Source organism: Oryzias latipes, chromosome 22 (assembly GCF_002234675.1).
Source record: "Oryzias latipes chromosome 22, ASM223467v1".
In the NCBI taxonomy this organism is placed as follows: Eukaryota; Metazoa; Chordata; class Actinopteri; order Beloniformes; family Adrianichthyidae; genus Oryzias; species Oryzias latipes.
In genome coordinates, this window is record NC_019880.2 from 26,080,361 (window position 1) to 26,104,059 (window position 23,699).

Below are 23,699 nucleotides of genomic sequence, written 5' to 3' on the forward strand. Positions count from 1 at the left end.
TGATTTAGAAAAGTGTAATTCAGTTGTTTAATTTTGGATCCAACACATCATGGTTTAATCCTCTTTTGCATCCTGTAATTTGAGTTTTTTTTTCCTCATTCTTGTCCCTTTCGGTTTTTTCAAACTTTTGCCTTTGCAAAAACAAAATTGGAGCATATTTTTCCATGCGAGTCCGTTTCAAGGCTCTGAGGGCTGACACCTTTACAATTCCATCTAAAAATGTGTGTTAATGTTTTTCTGTGTCCAGTACATTATGATTGCTGCTGTTTAAGATGAAGAAAAATGTTTTTTTTGTTGCAGTAAAGACGGTTTTCAACCCAGCACCCGCCATCTCTGATTTGGACTGCAATTTCTACACAGTCTCAGATGTGTTTTGCTGTAATGAGTCTGAGGTGATGAGTCACACACAGACACACACACAGTCACACACACACACACACACAATATAACTTTAACAGATTTTTTCATGAGTAGCCTCTAAGACCTTTAATAAATAGAGGGTAATGTGGGTTTTTGTTTCAGCCAACATTAGTGGAGTATTTGTAGAAATTCTGGGCAAGGTCGCTGTACAAGGTTAAAGATCAGAAAAACAGAATAAAACATCAATAAGAGATTATCAGAGTAAAACATGAGTAAACATAAAGACATAAAAACAGGATAAAAAACAGGATAGATCTAAAGCTACAAGTAGCATTTAGCGGGCCCGAGCACGTGCGACCGCCTGACACGGGCGACCGCCCCGCAAGCAACGCCCTGCTTAAGCTTTTTCATGCCGTTCTTCCTTCTGCATTCTGGAGCTGCAAGCTACTGTTAACATGACAGCAGCTAGAAGGTGGGGGGTGGGGGTGGGGGGCTATAATCTGTTGGCTTTAAGAACAAAGACTTTTACATGTAGCATGAAAAAAAATTTCAACAAATTTTCGTTTAGACCCGCTCATTTTCTCATCAAGAAGAAGGCATTTTCAGATTGAGAAGTTGTCAATCAAGCAATGATGAGTAAACATAAAGACATAAAAACAGGATAGAAAAACGGACAAATGAGGTTGTGTTAACTGAATGGATTAACTGTATGATTGTTTGAAGAGATAACTCTTGAGTTTGGATTTGAACAGTGGCAGCGTGGTCTCTACACTTTCACTAATCCAACTGAACTGAGTATACGTGTGCTGCCTGACACCTGTATGTGAAATGGTTCTGCCTAAAACATCTCACAGCTTTAAAATTGTTATTATCCTTACAGGAAATGTCAAAGAAATACTATGATAATTCTAAAGTTGACATTTATTTAGAAAATTCGAATATTTAAGTATTTTTTAGTTGCATTTATCACATTTTTTTTAACCTAAAGTGATTTTTGCTTTGCTGAAAGTGTCAACTTCCTGCCAATCCTGTTGTGGCGCTCTGACAGTTTGATGAAAATCACCTGTGCAGGTCAGAGAGGAGAGGCGTGCCCTCAGCCCTTTTTCCACAGCTGATGGAAGAGTCTTATTACAAAATGAGTTTCTGAGCTCAACACCCTCAGTGCATCTTTCATTCTTCATCGTGACTCCATGAAGAAGACGCCAAAAGCTGGAAGTCTTCCTCTTTTTACTGTAGGAGCTGCATCAGGCTTCCCCGAGTGCTGACTGTCAGGTAATGACAGATGAGCAGCATGGGGGAATGCAGAGGAGGGAATGGCATTAAACAACAACCCTGCAGATGTGCTTTTTAACTTAGTCAGCCACCCCCTCCACCCCGCCACCCCTCAGGGATGAAATGGATGAGTTTCAACAGGGGATCTTGTTTGATATGGTGATACAGGGTGTCAAAGTGGCATTACCAGGTGTGGCAACATGAAAGGGAGAGTCGACAAAAGCGCTGCACGTCTTCTCCTTTTTCCCTGAGCAGAAGGGATGCCGTAGCTGTGAGGGTATTCATGTTGCACCACAAATGCAGGCGCTTTAAAAAGCTCTAAAAATATTCCACCAGCGACAAAAAAAAGGTTAAAGGGATTCAAATGACAAAATATCTACAAATATGAAAGTCAAACACAGTACAGCTCTACACTCAATTTTTTTGATAAAAAATGGAAGAAATCTGTGACAGCATGAAAAGAACCATGCAGTACACTGCTCAAGAATTGCACTACTTTATCCATTTTTAGTAAATGTACAACTTTATTTTCATGAATTACCAACTTTATTTTCGCTAACGGATGACTTTTTTCTTGTCAAATTAAAACTATCATAAATTTATTACACTATACTCGTGAAATGTTGTTGTTTTTTTTCTCATAATTGCATGACTTTTTTCCTCATAGTTGAACAGCTGTTCTTTTTCTTATAAAATTATTGTTCAAATTATTTTTCTGATTGTGCAACTTTTTTCTCATATGACTTTTTTCCTCATAACTACACGACAATTGTCTCTTATAATTGTTCAACTTTTTTCTCATTATTGTACAACTATTTTGTCTTAGGGTTATTTTTAATTTTTAATTGCACGTTTTAACATAGTTTGACTTTTTTTTCTTATAATTGTGTGACTTTTTTTCTCATTTTACTACTTTTCTCTGAATTGCATGATTATTTTTTCTTATAATTGTACGACTTCCTTCATATATGATTACTTTTTATAATTGTATTTTTTTTCTCTTGAGATTGTATGAACTTTTTCCTATTGCATGACTTATTCCTCACAATTGTACAGCTATTTTGTCTTATAATTATAGCCCTTTTTCTCTGAATTTTGCTAGATTATTCTTGTATAGTTCTTTCTTTTTCTTTCATGGTGGCCGTAATGGTTCATCCCAGAAAGAAGATGAATTCCTCCTAAATTAGTTCCTGACAGTTTTGTTGACTGTCGTCTTTATGGTTTCTTACTGCATTTTTTTAAATTAACGATCCTCCTGTTCTATTGTTCTATTTATACATATTCCATATTTTAAGTGGACATTTTTCACAGCAGGATAAAAAAATGTCTAGATTCAATTTTTTTTTTTTTGTAGAATAGAACAAAAAAGACTTATACTGTTTTTGTTAAAAAAAATAAAAGGCCTCCTGTTTCTGTGTGGTAAGCATGCAGGAATCAGGGGAGCAGCGTTTTCCTCGCTGTGTTGAGGAAGTTAGACAGATTCCCTGCTCTGCCCTGGTGTGATGCTGATGACTAACAAAACGGCTCTTTTTCTTCTCTGGCGTCCGGGTGGCTGCGGGCTCCAAAAGCACAGATACTCTGTGAAATGTTATTTTGGAATTGTATCGTTCTGTTTAACACAAGCTGCGCCTCGGTTTTCCCTGGCAGAGCCGTCGCCGGCACACATTCCGACTGCAGGTGAGCGTGCGTGTTGGTGCGAGCCCTTGTGCTCCCACTCGGGGATGAAGGGGGTTAAAAGGAGGCTTAAGCGTGACGAAGTGCAGGTGCCCTTTGATCTTCAGCCCACGTCCTACGCTGAAATGCTTTACGGCAGTGGAGTTATCTTTGATGTCCAGCTAAGGACTACCAGTGCTACGAGCGGACAGCTCATGCACACTAACAAGAGCTGCTGAGGACAACAAGAGGTTGTCTTTTGTTTTAGCGTCTGCTGATAACTGCTGTTCCCCGTTTCATTTATTGTTTCATTGCAATTCATTTTAGGGTTTACTGAGGAATTCTATAAACCTTTTTTATTTTTACCAGAGCCAGGTTAACTTTATGTTAATGAACCTCACTTTTGTTCTTTGATCTTTTTTTGTTTTTACATTTCTGATTTGGTTTTGTGGAGTTAAGTTAGCTGTGGACCTCCGGTTCCTGGATCTGTACCTGTGGAGTCTTCCTGCTCCAATGTTCTGATTGAGGCTGGAGCTGCTTTTTATGCTGAAGATCATTAGCAGGACCAAACCACTTGGACAGAGGAAAAGGGGGGAACTGACATTTTTAATTTGTCTGTTTTATTGATTTATTGGGCGAATTGGTAATTAGTTTTTTAAAGTTAATTTATTTAGAATGCACATAGCTTTTATTGAGTTATTCATTCCCTTTTTTGTTGATCTAAGATGCAGTTTGTAGTGTGTAGCTGCCGCTGTTCATTTGTAGAGCCTGATCTGCATGTATGTAACCTCCCTGCTGAGCTGTCTGTTGTTTGTCTTGGGTTATTTGCCGTTCAGTGTTAGTTGTCTGAGCTATGGATCAGTGGTTTTGGACTCACTTGTATGCTCTGTACCAGAGTTTAAAAGACCTAAACCAGGCAGTGCTGTCCAAACCAACAGTCTGGTGGGAAAACACTTCCCCAACGGACACAGCTATATCGACTAAGAACTTCTTTGGAATCAAGTTGACATGACCTTTGACTGTATATGAGAACTGGACTGAGTAACTCCTCCCCCCCGGCATTCCAAACAGGAGGTGGGTCATTGGCTACGTTCACACTGCAGGCTGAAACGACCCAATTCCGAATTTTTTGCCCCTAAGCGGCCCAATTCCGATCTTTTCATGACAGTCTGAATGACACAGATCCGATCTTTTCAATTGCGACCCAGGCCCCGTGGGTTTGCCGTCCTGATTCCGAATTGTAGCCGTTCTTTTCAATTGCGACCGCCGTCTGACCGGCCAGGCGACTTGATTCCGAACCGTACGTCATCGACACGCAACAAACGTCATCATTTTGCGTTGAAGTAGGCGGGAACGAGAACGTAAACATCAACCATGGTGGACGATGCTGCTGAGACCAGTCAGTGGAAGGGAAGGGAGGTCACTGATTGGATTAATATTTGGGGTGATCGCTCTTTTCAGGCCAAACTCCAGGGCTCTTATCGCAACTGGGCGGTTTTTGAAAAAATTTCCAGCTAAATGGCAGAGCGTGGTGTTGAACCTTTACCGCGATAACTTTTTTTTCTTTCTCCCCTTTCCACCGTGCTCAGAAGCGCGGGGGACCAGAGGCGATCCTCCTCCTCCTCCCTGTTCTGACCCTTAGATTCTCAAGAAACGGGTTAATAAAGAGTCCATAGCATTTATTCTGGGAGAAACCTTCTTTTATTATCCTTTTTTATCCTCCTTCCTCCGTAACACACAACATGAATGCGCGCCCATGCTACCCCCCCCTATTCTCTATCGCGGCACGCGCTTGCACACACACACACACACACGCGGGGGCGCGGCCCCAACACATACACATTCCTCTTCCACTACAGTGGGTACAGACGATCCCGACTCCATTGCCTTCTTAAAATGAGAAGATTGTAATTGTGCTGCTCCTTCGTGAAAATAAATTTAATATTACAAAAAGAGCCCCGCTTTTGACAACACTGTTGTTGACATCCATTGTTAACGTTTGCTCCGCAAACAGCAAGTGACGTCGTTCACCGTTGAGTATTCTTCTGGCTTCTGCGCATGCGGGTCTCGTTTGGGTCGTGTCACAGTCACACTGGAGATCACAAAAGTTCGGATTTACTTGGAAATGTGAACGGTCTAGCAAACAAATCAGATTTTTTCAAAAAATCCGAATTGAGCATTAAGCCCTGCAGTGTGAACGTAGCCATTGTGTTTGTCAGAACAACCACTCTTACTCTGATACCTTTTCTTGACAATCCTCGTTTTTCACCATATTTTTCCTGTAGTGCAACTTATTTAAATTACAAACTGACCAATCAGATGTAAAAGTTCGTGGTTTCATGTCCACTATTCAAAATATTTAATTGACAGATTTCATGTATCCCACTTTCAAAGAGTAGGGGTGTGGCCTTCCAACCAGCCCACGCTTATGAGAGTGATTTCCACACAAACACGGACCGATCACTGCTTACTGATGTTGTCCGATTCTAACATGGTGACATTCGTATTGCAATTGTAAATGGACTATATTTGGTTGGATCTAGCAGTAAGCCATTTCCTATGGATGATGTCGGACTCACTCAGTCCAGTTCTCAAATACAGTCAATTAGGACTGGGTATCACCCATAATTTCCAGAATCGATTTGATTCAATTCACCAGAACCTGGATGGATTTGACTCACGGTATACAAAAATAACCTATATATGTATTGAAGATGTTCATATTAATCTGATACAGTTCACATACTTTAAAATCTATTAGGGAAATAATGAAGCAATGAGATTGGTAACACCATACAGTGTGACATGGTTTCTCTAACGGACAACCTTCTACAAAAATGTGCAGTTCATTATGTTCTGCCTATCCTGGAGGACGGGTCAGTTTGGCCACTAGGTGGAGCTTGCACTATAGCTTTACTCTTTTTTTCTAGAAGATTTGAGCAAAAACTGTGCTTTAGATCACAAATGGTTCATTTAAAAAAAACGTTTCCATAAAAGGGTTTGTAAAATGTCTGTGAATGTATAAACCTGTTCATTTAGTAAGCAATGCATATTTAGGTCAACCGGGCGTTAGCATTAGCCATCCAATTGGGAATTCCATTATACGTTAGCATCAAGCTAGCAGACCTTTGCTTTACTGCTGTTATGCGTTAGATCACCAGAAAAGGAAAGGCATAAAGGGTCGATCTCTACTTTTATAGATAAATTATTAGTTTATTAAGCTCTATTAATGGATTTAATCAACCCAGTCCTACAGTCAATGAACTTGACTAATGAACATATTACACAATGATCCAAGCTCTCGTGTAAAGTGTTTGATTTTGACACAAAAGAGTTTGACTCTCAAGCTGTCGTTCTCCGTCCATATCAAAGAAAACAGTACTTGCAGCAATTGTAGCATTTATCTACGTAAAATAAAAGATATACCAATATTCTTGGAAAGAAAAATCTGCTCATTCGTTTATTGTGAGTTTTAGAAACTGGATCAGTCAACTTAATGGTCCAGATATTTCTTCAACTGCCTGCCGTCAATCGTCTGTTCTGGCTCTTCAGACAGGCAGATATTATATTTTTTGGAGAGGGGGGATTTTAGGATTAGAGTGTTTCTCATCGTCATGCTGTAAACATACCGACAACCTTACTTTCTACTGTAGCTCCTCCTCTTACACTCCACCACTGCCGCGTCATCGTAACACCGCTGCCTGTTACGTCATGCCAATTTAAAACGTGCACCGCTTGTTGACAGGCCACAGTGTTGCTCGCTAGTGTCTTTAACAGCATATTACTCAGAAAATGCCCAAAAACGGATAAATAAAAACATTCCAGCTAAACCCAACATGTGTTTCTGCAGTATGTGGTGTGCATGTGAAGGTAGTCACTGTTGCATTTTTCAAAAAGTTCCACAAGTTCTGAGACACAGAAGGTAATGTCGTGAAAGAGGAGCCTGCATGACTTCCATCTTCTCTTCCTTGTAGTGTTATATTTTAAATCGGTAAATCATAGATTCTTAGGATTAATTATTAGTTTAAATTGTGTTATTGCCATCAAAAATGTATTTTTTTCAAAATCCAGGTGCTTTATTTCTTATGTTAGATCCAAATCTACAGCCTTTGAGTCTTTTCTTGATGAGTTGATGAGTAAACCTACTGCAAATGCATGCTGTAAAGAACCATCAGCAGAAAGACCCTTCTTTAAAAGAAAAAGAATCTCTCATCTTCATTGAAGTGGGTGTAAAAAAAGCATCACTGTGTGGAAATTCCTGAAGACCTTGTCCTTTTTGTGAAGCTGGCTGGAGCTTCTCTGTTATGCATTCACTTACTGTTTTATGAGGCACCCTGACCAAGATCAACGTTTAATAATTACTTACTGGTAACACAAAACAGCAAGAAGGCCCAGACTATGAAGTCAAGGTTTGTTCAATGAAATAACTAAGCATTTCTGTAAAGAAAACTATCAGAAAATGAAGCTTCAAGATGCCCTGTTTCCCACCATGTGATATGGGATCTGCCTCTGGAGTTTTCCGTTATTTACCCTCCTAGCATGCCACGCCAGTGTGGGGTTTTACGCCCCCTTTAATTAGAATTTCTAACCTTCCTAACCGATTGTTGTGGTTGCAAACGTAGCTGTTTGTGTCTTCTTTGCAGGCAGAATTGCTCACCGGCTGTTCTGTAGCTGATGTAGAAGATGCACATCGCGCAGCCCAGGAGCTCCAGAAGCGAGGCTGCAGTGCAGTCATCATCACTTTGGGATCCCAAGGCTGTGTGGTGCTCAAGGCACAGGAGTCGAAGTCGATACACGTCCCAGCTGCTGCAGTCACAGCAGTTGACACTACGGTAAGAACAACACATATGTTGTAATCTACTCTTGTTTTTGTTTGATTCATCAATTTACTTCATCACACCTGAACTCCAGGCAATCCTATTTAGAGATGACATCATCAGTAGTGTCATCAGACCTTATTAAGCTATTTATTATTATTATTATTGCCATATTTTTCATTATTTACATTTGGATAGTGTGGGTTTCTTTTTGCTGTTTTCATATTTCAGAATTTCATCTAAAACCTTCCAGTTTTCAGCGAAATGTGTTGCTTCAAATGTATTTACCGATATTTTTTTTTTATTTTTTTTTCCTGTTGGGCCTAAATAGATTATAAGCAACAATTCGAGCCACAGACACTCTATTTAGTTTTTTTTTTAAATCATGTAACAAAAACAGGATTTGTTTTAAAAATGTGCTGTTTTTTTTTTATTGTAAAAAATAATAATTTTGAAATTCAGGTGTTTAACTCCTTGACACCTGTATTTATTTTTGGTCAACAATGGCAAACAATTCTACTTCTGGTTTTGCTATCAAGTAGATGTTGTATTAAGGTAAGAGGCTTCAAGGGGTTAATTTATAGACATGACATGTTTTCTGTCTAAAAAAGTCCAAAAATGTAAAAAAGTTTTATTTAATTATGTCTATCAAGAAAAAATAGTTTCTAAATAAAAGAACTTCCAGTCAAAATTCTTACGTGAAAAAAAGCTATAGAAGCACTTCAAATGATCAAAAAGTGGCAGATTTCTAAAGATTTATTGAATAATTTTGTCTCAAAAAAATCTCAAAACTTTAAATAACAGAACATGGGTTGCTCTTTAGTTCTGCTTTCATTTGGATCCACAGAAAAAAGAACAATCAGCTTATTGACCAACACACAAAGGCTTTCAACAGTTTGTCAGTAAACAGACAAACAACTAGTTTCCACACAAAATTCCAACACAAAAGTAAATGCCTGTATGGTTAAATATTATTTAGTTTGGAGAGATTCATTCTGTTGAAGTAGAAATGAATTATTTTACTCCTTGAGCTTCTCCTATTGAGTTGCATTTAACAAGATGACTCGAATCTTTTACTCTAATAGTCTTAAATGTGATTAAATAAATAAAAAAAGAACTCAGACTCTTCCTGCTCGGGGAACATCCATCCGTCTTTGCCCCCCCTGAAGTGATGCATCAGGATGTTTCTAGAAGTCAAGGTAGAAAACATTAGAGAAAAACAAAGCATTTCCACAGCGCAGTAAATCAGAGGGTATTGATGAATATCCCCTAGTATTATTACAGTCAAGACAGTTACAGCTACATTTTGTGTTTATTTATTTATTTAGTGGTACGTGCAAAAAAATGACAGTTTCATGAAGATCAAATCAAGTTTTAGGGATGCAGTTAAAATTAGGCTAAAGTTCTGGTTAGTCATGCATATGTCAATAGAAAAGCTACGCAAAGATTCATCAAGTGGGAGAAAATGGTTATGAAATTACTGACTTATTTGAACAAATTCCTGGGGAATCACTGATCATACAGGAACCAATCAGCTCTTTGGGACTTTTTTAACGTGTTCTTGGGGCATTTTTTTCATGATGAAGGATGTTTACATTGTACAAAGAAAATTCATCTTAAAGGCCCGTACACACCGGGACGAATTTCGCGCGCGATATTCGCCGACGTTTAACGCCTCGTGACTAAACGAAGGGCACCAATGTGAGTGTGCACACCGACGCGAAAAACGCCACGCGCCAAAGCGTCACTTTTTAAAAAACGCCTCGGGTTCGTTTTTTTGGTTTGACGCGCCGCGTCCAAAACTATACGACCAATGAGAATGGCGCTTTTGCACACGTGTCTGGAGCTTCTGAAGTTACAGTAAAACACAACTTGGGGGCGCTCAAACACAAAACTGTCTTGCTGAGCACACATACGTCACAGCGAAGAAGATATCACTATAAACACACGGCCAAACGCTGTTCTGGGTCGATTGGTTTACGGTAGCGTGTCTGTTTTTTCGTCCGCGAGGGAGCCAGTTGTTGAAGTAAATTTTCGAACCCACTGACGGACATTCTAAAATATCCCCGAAAACGCTCATGATACATTTTCAGCTCTTGTACCAGTCGATAAAACTCCCCATGTTCTTCTCTTTTCGTAACTATGGGATGTACCCAAAATCGGCGTCTTTTCCGGCGTCTTTCATCATTCATTGGAACTGGAGCTAGAGCTACTGGTGCTGGAAATATTCATGTTTTCTTTGTATGATTCTGACAAGCGCGTAAATACTTGCTCTCTTCTTCTGAGTGAAAAGCGACTTTAAGAAGCGTAAAGTTGCGCAGCGCCACCTTGTGTACAGGAGTATTTCTGTTTACATTAAGCGCCATCTAATGTCAGGGAATGAAATTGCATGTTCGCTCGGCTCATCGTCGGCGAAAATCGCCTGGGTGTGAACACAAAAAACGTGGAGAAAAACGCTGGCGAATAACGTGCGCCGATATTCGTCCCGGTCGGAACGGCCCTTAAGATTGTATTTCTGAGTATTACTTTATTTAAATCGTTGTGATTCAGGAACAGAAAAAAAATCCGGTTTTAAAAAGATCGTATTTGAGATAGAAAAAAACACTGGGGTGGCCACAAGCTCGCCGCTCAGCTCCATTCTGATGCATCCACCTGCAGACGAATAAATCCGTGTTTGTCTTTGCTTTCCTCGTCTGAACTGGAATTTGGCTCCAAGCTGTTCAGCTGGATAGCTCCAATACCACTCGCCATTTTTGTTGCACCAGTAATGTCCGGTTGGGGGAATGTGGGGCTGTAAGCTAGCGGGAGAGAGTGAAAGGGATGATGGGAAATCAACAGTCCTGCCTACAACTCAGAGGAAATTTTTTAATGAACTGCTTTTGCTCTACAGAAACTATGTCCTACAAAAAACAACACATTTATTTTTGTAATTAAATAAAAACGGCATAATTAAAAGACCACTGGGAAGGCTTTATAAATAAATCGAAAAATGATCCGAGTGGGACTTTACCCACTCCAGATAAAGCAGGAGGTCATTTCCAGACTCCAAAAACGCAAGAGTTTTGAATGCATAAGCTTGAAACGTGTGTTTCCATGGGTGCTTGAACGCGCGTATCCGGGGGCGACTCTAATGTAGACCATTTATGTGATTACAGGAATCTGCTGGTTCTGATGCAGAGATTTTCATATCGGCTTTGCACCGATATGCAACACTTAACGTTAGTAACGGCATAACTGAGGCATAGCTAAAGCTCCCGTGTTTAAAGGTTTAACATACAATACTTCTGTTTATGCCATGGTCTGGGTGAATACTTGATTCTGATTGGTTGCTGGGTGTGCGTTAAAAAGTGATAAACCACAGGATAACCGCACAGTGAAAAAAGAAGTTCCGGTCAGCTAGCTTAAATGTTTTGTATCACTGCACCAGCTTCTTTAAAACAACTTTTAGCTTCATCATTTGGACAAAAACAAGCGGTAAGAAGTGAACTTTCTCTCTGAACTGAAAGATCAGATCGGAAAAATCAGCATATATATATATATATATATATATTTTTTTTTGCTTTATATCGCCGAGTCTTGACTGCAGCGGTGGTGCGGTGAAACGCCGACTATTTGTTACGTAGTTCGGCATGACCTGACAAATAGTCCGCTTTTTGTAAGAAAAGCGATCCAAATCATATAAAAAAACAACAATGAAGGACTAAAAAAGTTAAGGTTAATATTTATTTCTTTTGTAAGTGACCATGGTATAAGCGGGTTAATGTTCTTCGAAGAGTGCATTATCACTTTTTCATGCACTTTGCGGAAGCAGCCTTCCACGGCGTGCGTTAAAAAGTGATGATGCACACTTCGAAGACCATTAACTCTTACTTGTATTCATGGTACTTGAGTAAATATTTATTGTCTACTTCCTGTATTTATTTCATAGCAGGTGCTTTTAATGAGAAGAACAGTAAAAAAATAAAAATGGAAGAGGATTTATTTCAGCCCACATGTTGCTGTTGACACTCTGAAGGGTATTTTCCAGGTGCTGGTCCATTTTTAACCCATTCACCTCAAGTGTGTGAAGATCTGTTGTGAGTGGGGTAATCACCCAAACCCACAGTGATCTTCCAAGAGCCTGAGTGAGAGCTGACTCATTTCCACTGTCTTCTGTGGCTTGTTTTCATCCCACCAGACGCATCCTGGCTTTGGCTGCCACAAAGGGTTTTTTGGGGCTTGTGTTCTCCCAACCAAACACGTCATCCCACCGTCCTGTTTTCCAGCCGAACCTGCTGCAGTTTCTGTTGTTTCTCTAACCGTTTGAGCAATCATTAAATAAAATAAAAACACGGGAGTTGAACCATCCCAACCATGTGATCTGCACTGAATGTCGGGAAAGCAAAGAAAAGCTGCTCATCCTGAGGTTTCCGCTGCTGCAAACAGGAGTTTACATCAGCTGTTTCGGGTCATTTGCAACAACAAGGCGCGCTTCTTCTTGGCCACTGAGTGACCTCCTTCAGGCCCAACAAGAGACGCACACAGCTCCCCTTATTCACAACCTTTGCTCTTTCCCAGCAGCCCCCAGGAGAACTTAACCACCGCAGTTCTCCTCCCCTCTCGTGACTCACTTCTTGGACTTGCAACAGTCAGCAGAAAGCTGTGGTCGGGCCTGCTGCACCCCCCACCCCCCCTTACAGTCACTTTTCAACCCTTTGATGGGCTCATAAATTCAGCTGTGTTGAACTCTTTGGGACATTATAATCCTCTTTCCAGTTAGATGTTTTTTTTTACGGGTGGTGGGAGGCAAACAGGTTGTAATCACTGTGTCAGTTGGAGCCTGTGCTTGGTTATCATCACATCGTGTTAGCGTTGCCTCCAACAGAAGATTGTCTGTTTTTGCTCAAGATGGGAACCGACCGATTTGTTCTCAGACATCACATTGCTGACTCACCGGCGATCTTGACTACTGTTTGTGGCGACCGCTGTAGGAAGCCGCATTAGATTACCGTATTTTTCGTCACGTCCTTTTGCATAGTTTGACCAGGGTTCGACTTATATTTCAATGTCACTTATACAAAATTATTTTTTGATAAATAGTTTCATGTGTTTGTTATTTTCACACTTTCAACCACTTGGGGGCGCTGTAAGCCCTTATATCAGTATTTACCACTGACAGCATTGCAGAAGAAGAAGTGCCGGCTTCTGCAGAGTTGTTCGAAAGTGACACAGACGAAGAAGAATTCAATCCATTTAGTCATTTAAAGTGATATAAAGAATTTACTGGACTTGTTCTTCATGTTATGGTTATCTTAATAATCGTACAAATGTTGTGCTAGTTTACTAAATGTTTATTCCATTAGAGAAGTGAAGCTTACATTCAGTCTATTGTTATCCATTCCGATAATAGGACTTGGCTTTCAAGATGTAAATGTCCGCCTTTGTTCCCGTATTCTGCTAAATACATTTTTCCCAAAAGTGCGACTTGTTCTCCGGGGCGACTTCTGTATTATTTTTTTTTCTTCTTTGTTGTGCATTTTTTGGCATCTACAACTGCAACTCGTGCGGACGCCAAAAAGATATTATATTTGACTTCATTCCCCTGCTGACAAAGCTGTGATAAAGCAAGCATGTTGATAAAGCTTCAGCGTGGGGGCTCTGAAGATAACCATTTCATCATTTCCATCATCTGTAACCGACTGACTAACACACCTCACCCCGCAGCAGTGAGTCAAGTTTGAGTCAAGGATAAGATCTGTGAGCAAACCGTCCTTCTCTGCACCTTTGTCTTTTTTGTCTTAAGCGGAGGGCAGAGTGCCTCTCTGTGATCACAGCTGCTCCTCGTGTGGACAGAGATGAGACTTGAGCAGCTCAGCAGGGCCTGGGTGGCCTTCGTTTCCTCGTGTCTGGGAGGTCCAGAATGTAGACGGCACTGCCTAACCCAGACATTACAACGGCCCAGTTGGTCTGAATGGGCAAATTATTCCCAGTCTTCCTCAGTAAGAGGAGACATGTGATAAGTAATTACACGCTGTCTTTCTGGAAGTCTGAGGTAATGGAATAGCTCCTGAGCATAACCCCGCGAGCTCGTGGGTCAGCATGACTACAAGAGAAAAATGCCAAATCACCATGATTTAATGCACTGAATGTGATGCAGCTCCTGCTGTTTAGTATCCCAGATGTTCTGGCCAGACACGGACACGTCAATGACCAAAGAGGTGGCAGACGCTCAGGAGACGCCGCTGAAGAAACCACTTCAGCTAAACACGCTGGGATCTTTCTGCTCTGTTGTCCTCCAGGGCTGAGGATTACTGGAAGCTTCCAGGCAGGGAAGCCTCTGTGAATCATTGCTGCCCCTGGTTTGGGCTCCACTCTCCCCTGGGGGCCTGTTAATGACAGAGTCAATCAGCTCTGCTCCGTCTGTCGCATTAAAAAAGAATCAGGGCTGCAGGAGGCTAAAGGGCTGCCATCAAAGCAGAACCTGTTTTTTTTGTTGTCGTGTTGAATGGGGGGGGGGGGGGGGGTGCCGCTCTTATCTGCAAATTCTCTGTTGTTGGTTTTGCTTCGTCTTTGTTCATATGTTGCAATTTATCCCAGTCGCTAGTGCTAGCCTGGTGAAAAAAAGTCCCACCTCCCACCCCCTAAATGATGGGGAAGGACTATGAGAAAGAAGAAATAGGCTGAGCATGAAAACCAAATGTTTGGTGTTGGAAACACTAATAATAACTGGAACCATCCTCTGTGAACAGCTGCGTAACCAGCCAAATGCAGCATCACAGGTGGGGACCGCTCCACCACAGCTAAGTGGCGAAGCAGGCCCCCATCTAGGGCTGCAGTGGCTGAACACCAGAGGGCCCAGAGGGAGAGGATCCAACTGAGGAAGCACCGGAGATAAAAATGAGAATTAAAGAGTAAACATACTCATAAAGCAATAAACAATAAAACACTGAAATTCATAAAACAAGATCAAATTGATAAATAAATGAAGAAATAAAATAATAAAAGCAGTCAAATGAGCTAAAAGCCAGGTTATAAAGATGGGCCTTGAGCCTTTTCTTAAAAGCAACAATGCTCTCTGCGGCCCTCGGGTCGTCAGGCAGACTGTTTCACAAACATAGTGCTCTCTGTAGGTTTTGGTTTTTACAGCTGGAATGGTTAACAGACCAGTGCCAGAGGATCTCAGGTCCTACAAGGGTTCATATTTACGGTCCCCCCCCCTCCCCCCTCCCCAGGTCTTGGTGAGAACTCGTGCAGCAGAATTTTGGAGAAGCTGAAGGTTCCTAATGTTGGTTTTTGGAAGACCAGCTAGCAGTGGTCATGACCTAGCATGAGGATAGCATTGCTAGCTCTGTATTCAGGATCAACTTTCTCCGAAAAATGCTTTGCTAAAGATTTTGTGTGTAGTTGTGCAGCAAAAAAGGTCTGCAGTTGATTCTGTCCACTTGTAAAGTCACTTCAGCTTTTGTTTTACTGGAAAATTCACTTCAAAGGCCTCATCTGGAGTGAACACATGGAGTCTTTAGGAGGCTAATTCACACAGAACAGCAGTGCTCTGTTTAATTCTCAACCTGGAGACAAAACTTTGAAGAAGATTGCTGGAAGAAGTCCGGAGTGTGCGGCCGTGCAAACATGGAGAGAGTTCCAGGAATTCCCTCCAACCACTTCAACCGCTCTTTGCATGTCAGCCAGTGTCGGCCGTGTTTACTCATCTGAAGAGAAAACAGCTGATCTTTGATGTGACGCTGTTGTGCCTGGCAGAAAACTACACCCAAAATACATTCCCAACTATAAGAACAAGAAGATTCTTAATTAACAAGTTATAAACTTCTGATGCAATTTAAACCACAAATGTTCATTTTCCTGCATCGTCTGCATTCACAGACTCCATCAAAGCATCTTAATTATTACTAATTTTTTTTCTTTTTCTTATTAAATATATAGTAAAAAACGATGACCCCCCCATTTTAATAGATAGGAAATGTGAGGTATTAGCAGATCCCACAGCATCTCAGCATCTGGATTTATGTCTCGATCTTTGCATGAATTAAAGCAGTGTGTGTAAAACAACAGACACATGCTGTGTGGGTTCATGCCAGCTCCTTTTGCACTCCTTCCTGGAAATTCCCCACCATGAAACGGCTCCACACTGGAGATCCGCTGCCTTCCCACAGCAGCATAGACGTTCCTAGCTTCATTGTGAGCTCTGGCAGATGAGGCAGAGGAAAGACAGCACAGGTCAGTTTGCAGGAGCAGAACAGCTCATGCTTTCCAAGCACTTGTGTCACTTGATTGACAGGCTTCCAGATCTGACCTTCAGTGAAGTGTGTCGAGGCCAGGGACATGGAGCTGAAGGAAGAAGCACTTGTCAGCCTGGATGAGCTTCATTCACTCCATCGGAGAGCGTCACCAGCTCGACTTGGAGAAGAAGACATTTATGAGGATGGAGGTAGGTTGGAGGGTGGCTCATGCAGTCAAATGAGCCACCCTCCAACGAGACGCAGCAGTGAACTCCACTTTCATTAGTGTGGAAGCCTTACTTTGGTGTGGATGCAGTGTGACTCCGAGTGATGCTGGACAAAGGGAGGATTTTTGCTAAACTCTGTGTTGATTCATAAAGAAAGTCCAGTCAGACTGGAGATAAAAGGACTGTTTCATGTTCTGATTCTACCCAAATGTTCTGATGGGCTCATCTCACCAGTGGTTGATCATAAAACACATTGTTTATTGTGAAGATTCATACGCTGTAACAGCAGATGTCTCAAAGACCCATTCCAAGGAAAATGGTCTTTTTGGTGTTTTTAACATGTTCTTCTGACATTTTTCTCATACTGGAGGACAGATTTGAAGAAAAATGAATGTAACATTGAATTTCTGAGTATTTCTTTGTTCAAATTGTTGTGAATCATGAGCAGACGAAAAAATGCTGTTTGAAAAAGCTTGTAGTTATATCAAATCTACACTCATAAGCCCACAAGCTTCCTGCTCTGCTCCATTCTGATGCATCCACCTGTAGACTAATAGACTACACTATTGTCCGTCTTTGTTTTCCTCGTCTGAGCTGGAATCTGGCTCCAAACTGTACGGCTGGATAGATCAGATATTGGTCACCATTTGTTTTGCACCGCTAATGTTAGGTTGGGGGTGTGAGGGGCTGTAAGCTAGTGGGCGACGGTGTAAACAAAGGGATGATGGGACGTCAGGGCAGGCTTACTTCATGCCAGCAGACCTGCCCATAACTCAGAGGTGAATATTAATAAACTCTTGCTACTCTGCAGAAAAAACGACAGGTTCTTTGATTTGAAGTAAAAATGCATCATAATTAAGAGAAAGCTTTGACAACAGATGAGCAGAGTGGGACTTGAACACGATGACCGTCCGTCACCTATGACACCTATGACCCATTCACTCAAACATGAAGCAGCTGATTCTGACATGAAAAAGGAACTTTTCATATTGACGTTGTACTATTGTGAAACACGGAGCGCCTAATCCGGTACAGAATCAGCTAGAATGACGTTAATCGCATAAATGATTGAAGAGTTACGGCAGTCCAAAGAAAGTCAGGGGGGGGGGCTAAAGCTCTGGTGGTTAAAAGTCCAGCAGGTAAAAACTTGGCCCTCTTACATTACATTTTAGAAAGATTGAGTATGGAGGTGAGAAGTTATTTTAGTTGTTTATCGTTAAAAATGTCAAAGTATAATGTATGTAATTACGGAAAAAACATTAAAATACTCACAATTTAGCTCTTTTTGTACCTATTGTTACTTATTTCTTAGAAGTGTTGTTTAGTTGGAAACCTTTAACAGCAGATGTTTAGCTCCAGTACTTCCATTGTAACTCCTTTACCGTTTAGACAGTTGACCTAATCCCAGTGCATTCTGTGGCGGAGGAAAGCAACTTGACGTTGATAGTGTGTTGCATATCGGTGCAAAGCCGAAATGAAAAGCCATGTTCCTCTGCACCACAATCAGTTTATATGATGAGGGTTTGGTGAAGTGGATAACTGAACTTAAACAGGAGCCTTCATGTCGTGTGGAAGAAACCAAAGGCAACCACAACAGCCTGCCCCCCCCCCCTCCTCAAGCTGGTCAACCTGCTGGGAGATGGCATCCACCAGCATTTGGAGCATGTCAGCCAAACTGGTTATGTTGGTCAATCTGGCATGGGCAGCATCCCAGAGTTCAGTGGGGTCAAGGTCACGACGGCCTCTGGTCTCTGCTGGGGCGAGCACCGCCCTCCTTCACTCCTAAAGTCAGTAGCCTGTCTATCTCTGCGCTGAGAGTTTCTCCGGTGATGACTCGCCTTGATTCTCCACTAAGGGAGGTGCCGCTCCATACCATAATACCACCTCCACCGAAAGTTCTAGGCACTCAGGTGCAGCAATCAGCATGCTGTTGTCCATACTTTGAGGGTTGGAATACAGTGTTTCCTCGCTATATCACGGTTCACCTTTCATAGTCTCTCAGATTTTTTTCTGTGCAACATGGCGTTTTTGGTGTTCTGCATCCTGATTGGCTGTAGACCTTGTCAATCAATCTCCTCTGTGCTGTGTCTCCTGCACAGAATGTGTTCAGTTTACTAAATCTTCAAGAATCAGATCTTTGTTTCCATCTTAGACTTATTTTACTGTGAAGGTTTGAACTTTGAGAGTTTATATCAGGGGTCGGGAACCTATGGCTCGCGAGCCATATATGGCTCTTTTGATGGTCACATGTGGCTCGCAGACAAATCTTTAATTATACTAATTTTTTCATTAGACCAGTCCTTCTCGGGCGCGATGCGATGCCAGAGGCGCGCAGTAGTAGCGGTGCTTAGAGAGAGAAATCTGCGCTAGCATTATCACTTTACTATTATCTATTATTACACAGAGTTTGTACTGATACTGGAAACCTGTGAATTGACGTGCCTAAAACTGCGCGCTCCAGTCTCTGAGAAAGAGCGCGCAGATGCGGGGACGGGACGTGTGAGGGAGAAAGCAGAGGGTGGGGCTGAGGTGTTGTGGGGACAGGCAGCAGGTGAATCGCGCAGGGATTGTAAAAACGTAAAACCCGCTGCCCGTCACTCACTGCAGCGTGTGAGTGTGTGTTTGGTTCCATGTCTGTCTCACATCTAAAGAACATTCAGACCTACGATCACGTTTAAAGTCTCAACGCCTGCATGAAGCAGAAACTCACCACGTATCAACCAGACTAGACCATCAGCAAAACTACCACGAGAAATACTCATCATTTATTAGCAACAGCATAACAATGTTATTAAAAAAGAATCCACAGACTTATTGTACTTTAAAAGTGTTGAAATTACATCAAATGCACACATTCATTTGTATATTTAGTTTTAAACATATTGTTGCGGACTGAGTTGGATGGCTGTTGGGCCGCGTTAAAAGTTCTGGAGTTCATGAACGCATCAAGCAGAGATCTGATTGGCTCTCAGTTCTGTCGCTCAGCCTGTTGTTAGGTAGTTTGGACCAATGGGGTTCAGCTATGGGCCGAATAAGGGAAATGGGAGGGCTGACGGGGCAGGAGCGAATATAAAGTTGGGAGAAGCGCTCTCGTCTCAGCGGGAGAGACTTAGGAGTTGCTGAATTAATTGTACGGCGTTTGTTGCGGTCTGCAGTAACCAGAATAAAGAACCTTAAATGAGGTTAAGTCTCCGTGCCTCAGTGTGGGAAAGGGACACTACATTATTGTATGGCTCTTTCGAAATTACATTTAAAAATATGTGGCGTTTATGGCTCTCTTGGCCAAAAAGGTTCCCGACCCCTGGTTTATATGAAAGAGAAAAGTTTAAAAATGTTTGTTTCTGTTTGTAGCAGAAAATACTTCATTTTATTATTAAAGATTTTCATCTAAAGTAGAAAATGTCAGAAGTTATACATTTTTAAGCTTTTAAATAATTTAAAAACTTTCTCCCAAAACAATAAAATTCTAATTATTGATTATTTGTTTGAAGTTTTTTTCCAACTAATAAACGCTGCATTAATCGGTGACATAAAAAACATCTAAAATTTGCAACTAATAAATAAAAAGTTGCAACATTATGTAGTTAATACAGAAATTACAATTAAAAATGTGTGTTAATCACAATTAAAAAGACTATATTCAGTATTTTTTTTCATTGCATTAAATATAATGAAAATATTTAGTCTACATGCCAAACTCCAGTCCATGCCCATCCCTGCAGTAAAAAAAGATGGTTGGAGAGTCAGCAGCTGATTAATCACCAGCATGTGATGAGGGAGTGACAATGACCTTTCACCTTCTGTCATCACCACAAAACCTTCACTTTGGCTGTTTTATCACCTGTTCTTGTTTACAACTGTCACCGTGCTGCGCTGTCGTCACGGCCTCTCACCCCTACCGGGGTGGCATCATCCCTTCAGCTGAGGCCGAGTCACCAAAGACACTGGTCTGACCGCTGAACCACAGCCTGGTCTGACCGCTGAACCACAGCCTGGTCTGACCGCTGAACCACAGCCTGGTCTGACCGCTGAACCACAGCCTGGTCTGACCGCTGAACCACAGCCTGGTCTGACCGCTGAACCACAGCCTGGTCTGACCGCTGAACCACAGCCTGGTCTGACCGAAGAGTTGGGTCGGGGCAAATGTCAAAGTCACCTCCACGCAGTTCATACTGTTCATCTTTTCCCGAGTGTTACTGTGAGGCGCGGGGGGGGGGGCTCCAAGGGTGATGAACTCTCCTTCAAGCGGAGCTGATGAGTAATGGAGCAGGCTTGTGAAAACCCGCGTCAGGGCCTGTTTGATTTGAACGGGAGCGTGTCCCTACACACCACCGTTCCCTTTCCCATCAGCAGAACCCCCACCCCCACTCCTCTTCCCGGAGGCATAAACAGGACATTCTACCTTTATCAATTGGGGGGGGTGAAGATAAAAACCAAATGTAGCCCAGCTGAACTTCTTTGTTCTCGAAAACAAAAAACTTTATTTGTGTGTGAATTGGCAGCCATTAAAGTCCCCCCTTCCCGATCATCTTTTGATCTATGATTCCATAAAGTTCATTGTGTCTATAAATTATTATCATCAGACACTGATTTGTTTTTTGTTAAACGCACCGACATGTTTCATCTGTTTGTAACCCTTGTGCTATCCTAGGCACTTTAACATTTTGATAGTTGGGTCATCTAGACCCACTAGACAGAGCTCTGAACCTTTTTTCTTCAATGATTTGTGATCTTCACTGGTGTCCATGGATTACATGAAATCTTTCCACCTTTATCCACCTTTGTCATGGTAGGAAGAACACGTCAATGTAAGGGGGGGGTCATAGGACAGCACAAGGGTTAAAGACGTCACACACTACCACCTGGTGACGACCCTGACGGAGGCCGAAGGTATTCCACCGAAACACGTCGGTACGTTTAACCAAAACAAACCAGTGTCTGATGGAAAATAATAATTATTCAATTACTTAATCTTTTGATCTATTTTTAAGCGCTCCCAGCAGTCTTTTAATTACCATTGTGCTAAAAAAAAAAACGGTGTCGTTTTCTAGGACATAGTTGCTGCAGAGCCGCAGGAGTTCATCAGAAATTTACCTGAGTTGTGGGCGGGGCTTTTGACATTAGGCGCCCCCTTCCCCTCCCCCGCAGCCTTTGACTCAGTTGACCACTCTATCCTTTTAAACAGACTTCACAACATGGTTGGAATTACCGGGACAGCTTTTAATTGCTTTAAATCCTACCTCACAAACAGAGATTTATTGTTAATTTAAATGATTTCTCATCAGAAAGGTCAAACTGACATGTGGGGTGCCTCAAGGATCCATCCTGGGTCCCACACTTTTTAATCTTTACGTGCTTCCACTTGGTGATGTCATCAGGAGACATGGCATTAACTTTCATAGCTATGCTGACGACACTCAACTGTATGTAGTTGTGTCTCCTGATGACACTGGACCCCTGGATAACCTTTTAAACTGTATTTTAGACATTAAAATGTGGATGGGAGAGAACTTTTTGCAGCTCAATCAGGACAAGACTGAAGTCTTGGTAATCGGTTCTGAGGCTGAGAGAGATAGGGTCCAATTTTATCTGTCAACCCACTCTATGACTACACGTGACACAGTAAGGAACCTCAGTGTGATTTTAGATGCAGATTTTAGCTTTGACCAACATGTGAATCAACTAACTAAATCTGCATTTTACCATCTAAGGAATATCGCCCAAGTGAGACCTTTTCTCTCTGGAGCCAGTGCTGAAATCTTAATCCATGCTTTTATTACATCAATGATAAATTACTGTAATGCCCTCCTTTCTGGGGTAAAGAAAACAACTATTAACCGCCTGCAGATAGTCCAGAACTCTGCTGCTCGCCTTTTAACGAGAACCAGGAAGAGGGAGCACATGACACCGATCTTAAAATCTCTGCACTGGCTCCCTGTCAGCTTCAGGATTGATTTTAAGATTCTTTTAATAGTTTTTAAGTGTCCATGGCCTTGGTCCTTCCTTTATATCAGACTTGCTTTTAGCTTATGAACCCCCCAGAGCCCTTAGGTCCTCAGGTGCAGGCCTGCTGAAGGTCCCCAGGGTCAGGACAAAAAACCACAGCGAGGCCTCGTTCAGACACTACGGACCTCATCTGTGGAACAGTCTACCTGAGGATGTGAGAGCCTCATCCAATGTGGAGGTTTTTAAAAAGAAACTACAGACTCATCTATTTAACTCAGCTTTTAATTAGATCTTATATGTGGTATATTTACTCTTATATTTTATATGCTATTATTTATATTTTAGACTTTTTTATGCACCAAATCATCTTATTTTATTTTAATTGATATTTTCATATTTTACCTGTATTTATATTTTAACTTTCTTATTTTATTCCTTTTACATTTTAGACTGCTTAGGAGTGTTTTCTGGTGCTGGTGTTTAGGGTGCTGGGGATGAGTTGTGCTCGTTGTGCTTGTGCTGCATAGATGCTGACACCCCGGCCAACAGGAGGACAGGGCGGACGGCGCCTTCTGGGTTCTCTTCTCTTTAGCTCTGTCATCTCTCTTTTACTTGTGCTTGTTTTTGTGTATTTTACTATGAGGGGCTTATTTAATTATTTTATTACATGTGTGGGGATTGGTTTTATTGTATTCTTTTTTGTTTTTTATGGAAAGCACCTTGAGCTGTCTGTTTGACATGAAAGGTGCTTTATAAATAAAATTAATTTGAATTTGTTAAAAGATCTTTGTTCACCAGCTCTCCCACTAGCTTACAGCCCCCCATATGGCGAGCAGTGTTGGAGCCTTCCAGCCGTAGTTTTGAACTTAGGAAAAGGAAAACAAAGACGTACACAGATCTATTTGTCTGCATCAGAACGGAGCACAGCACCAAGCTTATTTTTTATATCACAAATTAATAAATACTCCAAAATGACATTTAACCCTTGTGCTATCTTAGATGACCCCCCCCCCCCTCCCCCTTGCATTGACGTGTTCTCCCTACCATGACAAAGGTGGATAAAGGTGGAAAGATTTCATGTAATCCATGGACATCAGTGAAGATCACAAATCATTGAAGAAAAAAGGTTCAGAGCACTGTCTAGTGGGTCTAGATGACCCAACTCCCAACGTTAAAGTGCCTAGGATAGCACAAGGGTTACATGGGTG

At 41.6% G+C, this 23,699-nt stretch overlaps 1 protein-coding gene across 3 annotated transcripts in view; it reads left to right on the plus strand.

The window, feature by feature from the left end:
• rbks (ribokinase) overlaps positions 1-23,699 on the plus strand; it is a 46,535-nt gene that overhangs the window by 21,490 nt on the left and 1,346 nt on the right. For all 3 annotated transcript variants that reach the window (XM_011490797.3, XM_004082799.4, XM_020713786.1), the window contains exons 7-8: positions 301-392; positions 7,929-8,117. In XM_011490797.3, the coding sequence (XP_011489099.1) occupies positions 301-392; positions 7,929-8,117 (281 nt within the window). The remainder of the gene's footprint in view (positions 1-300; positions 393-7,928; positions 8,118-23,699) is intronic.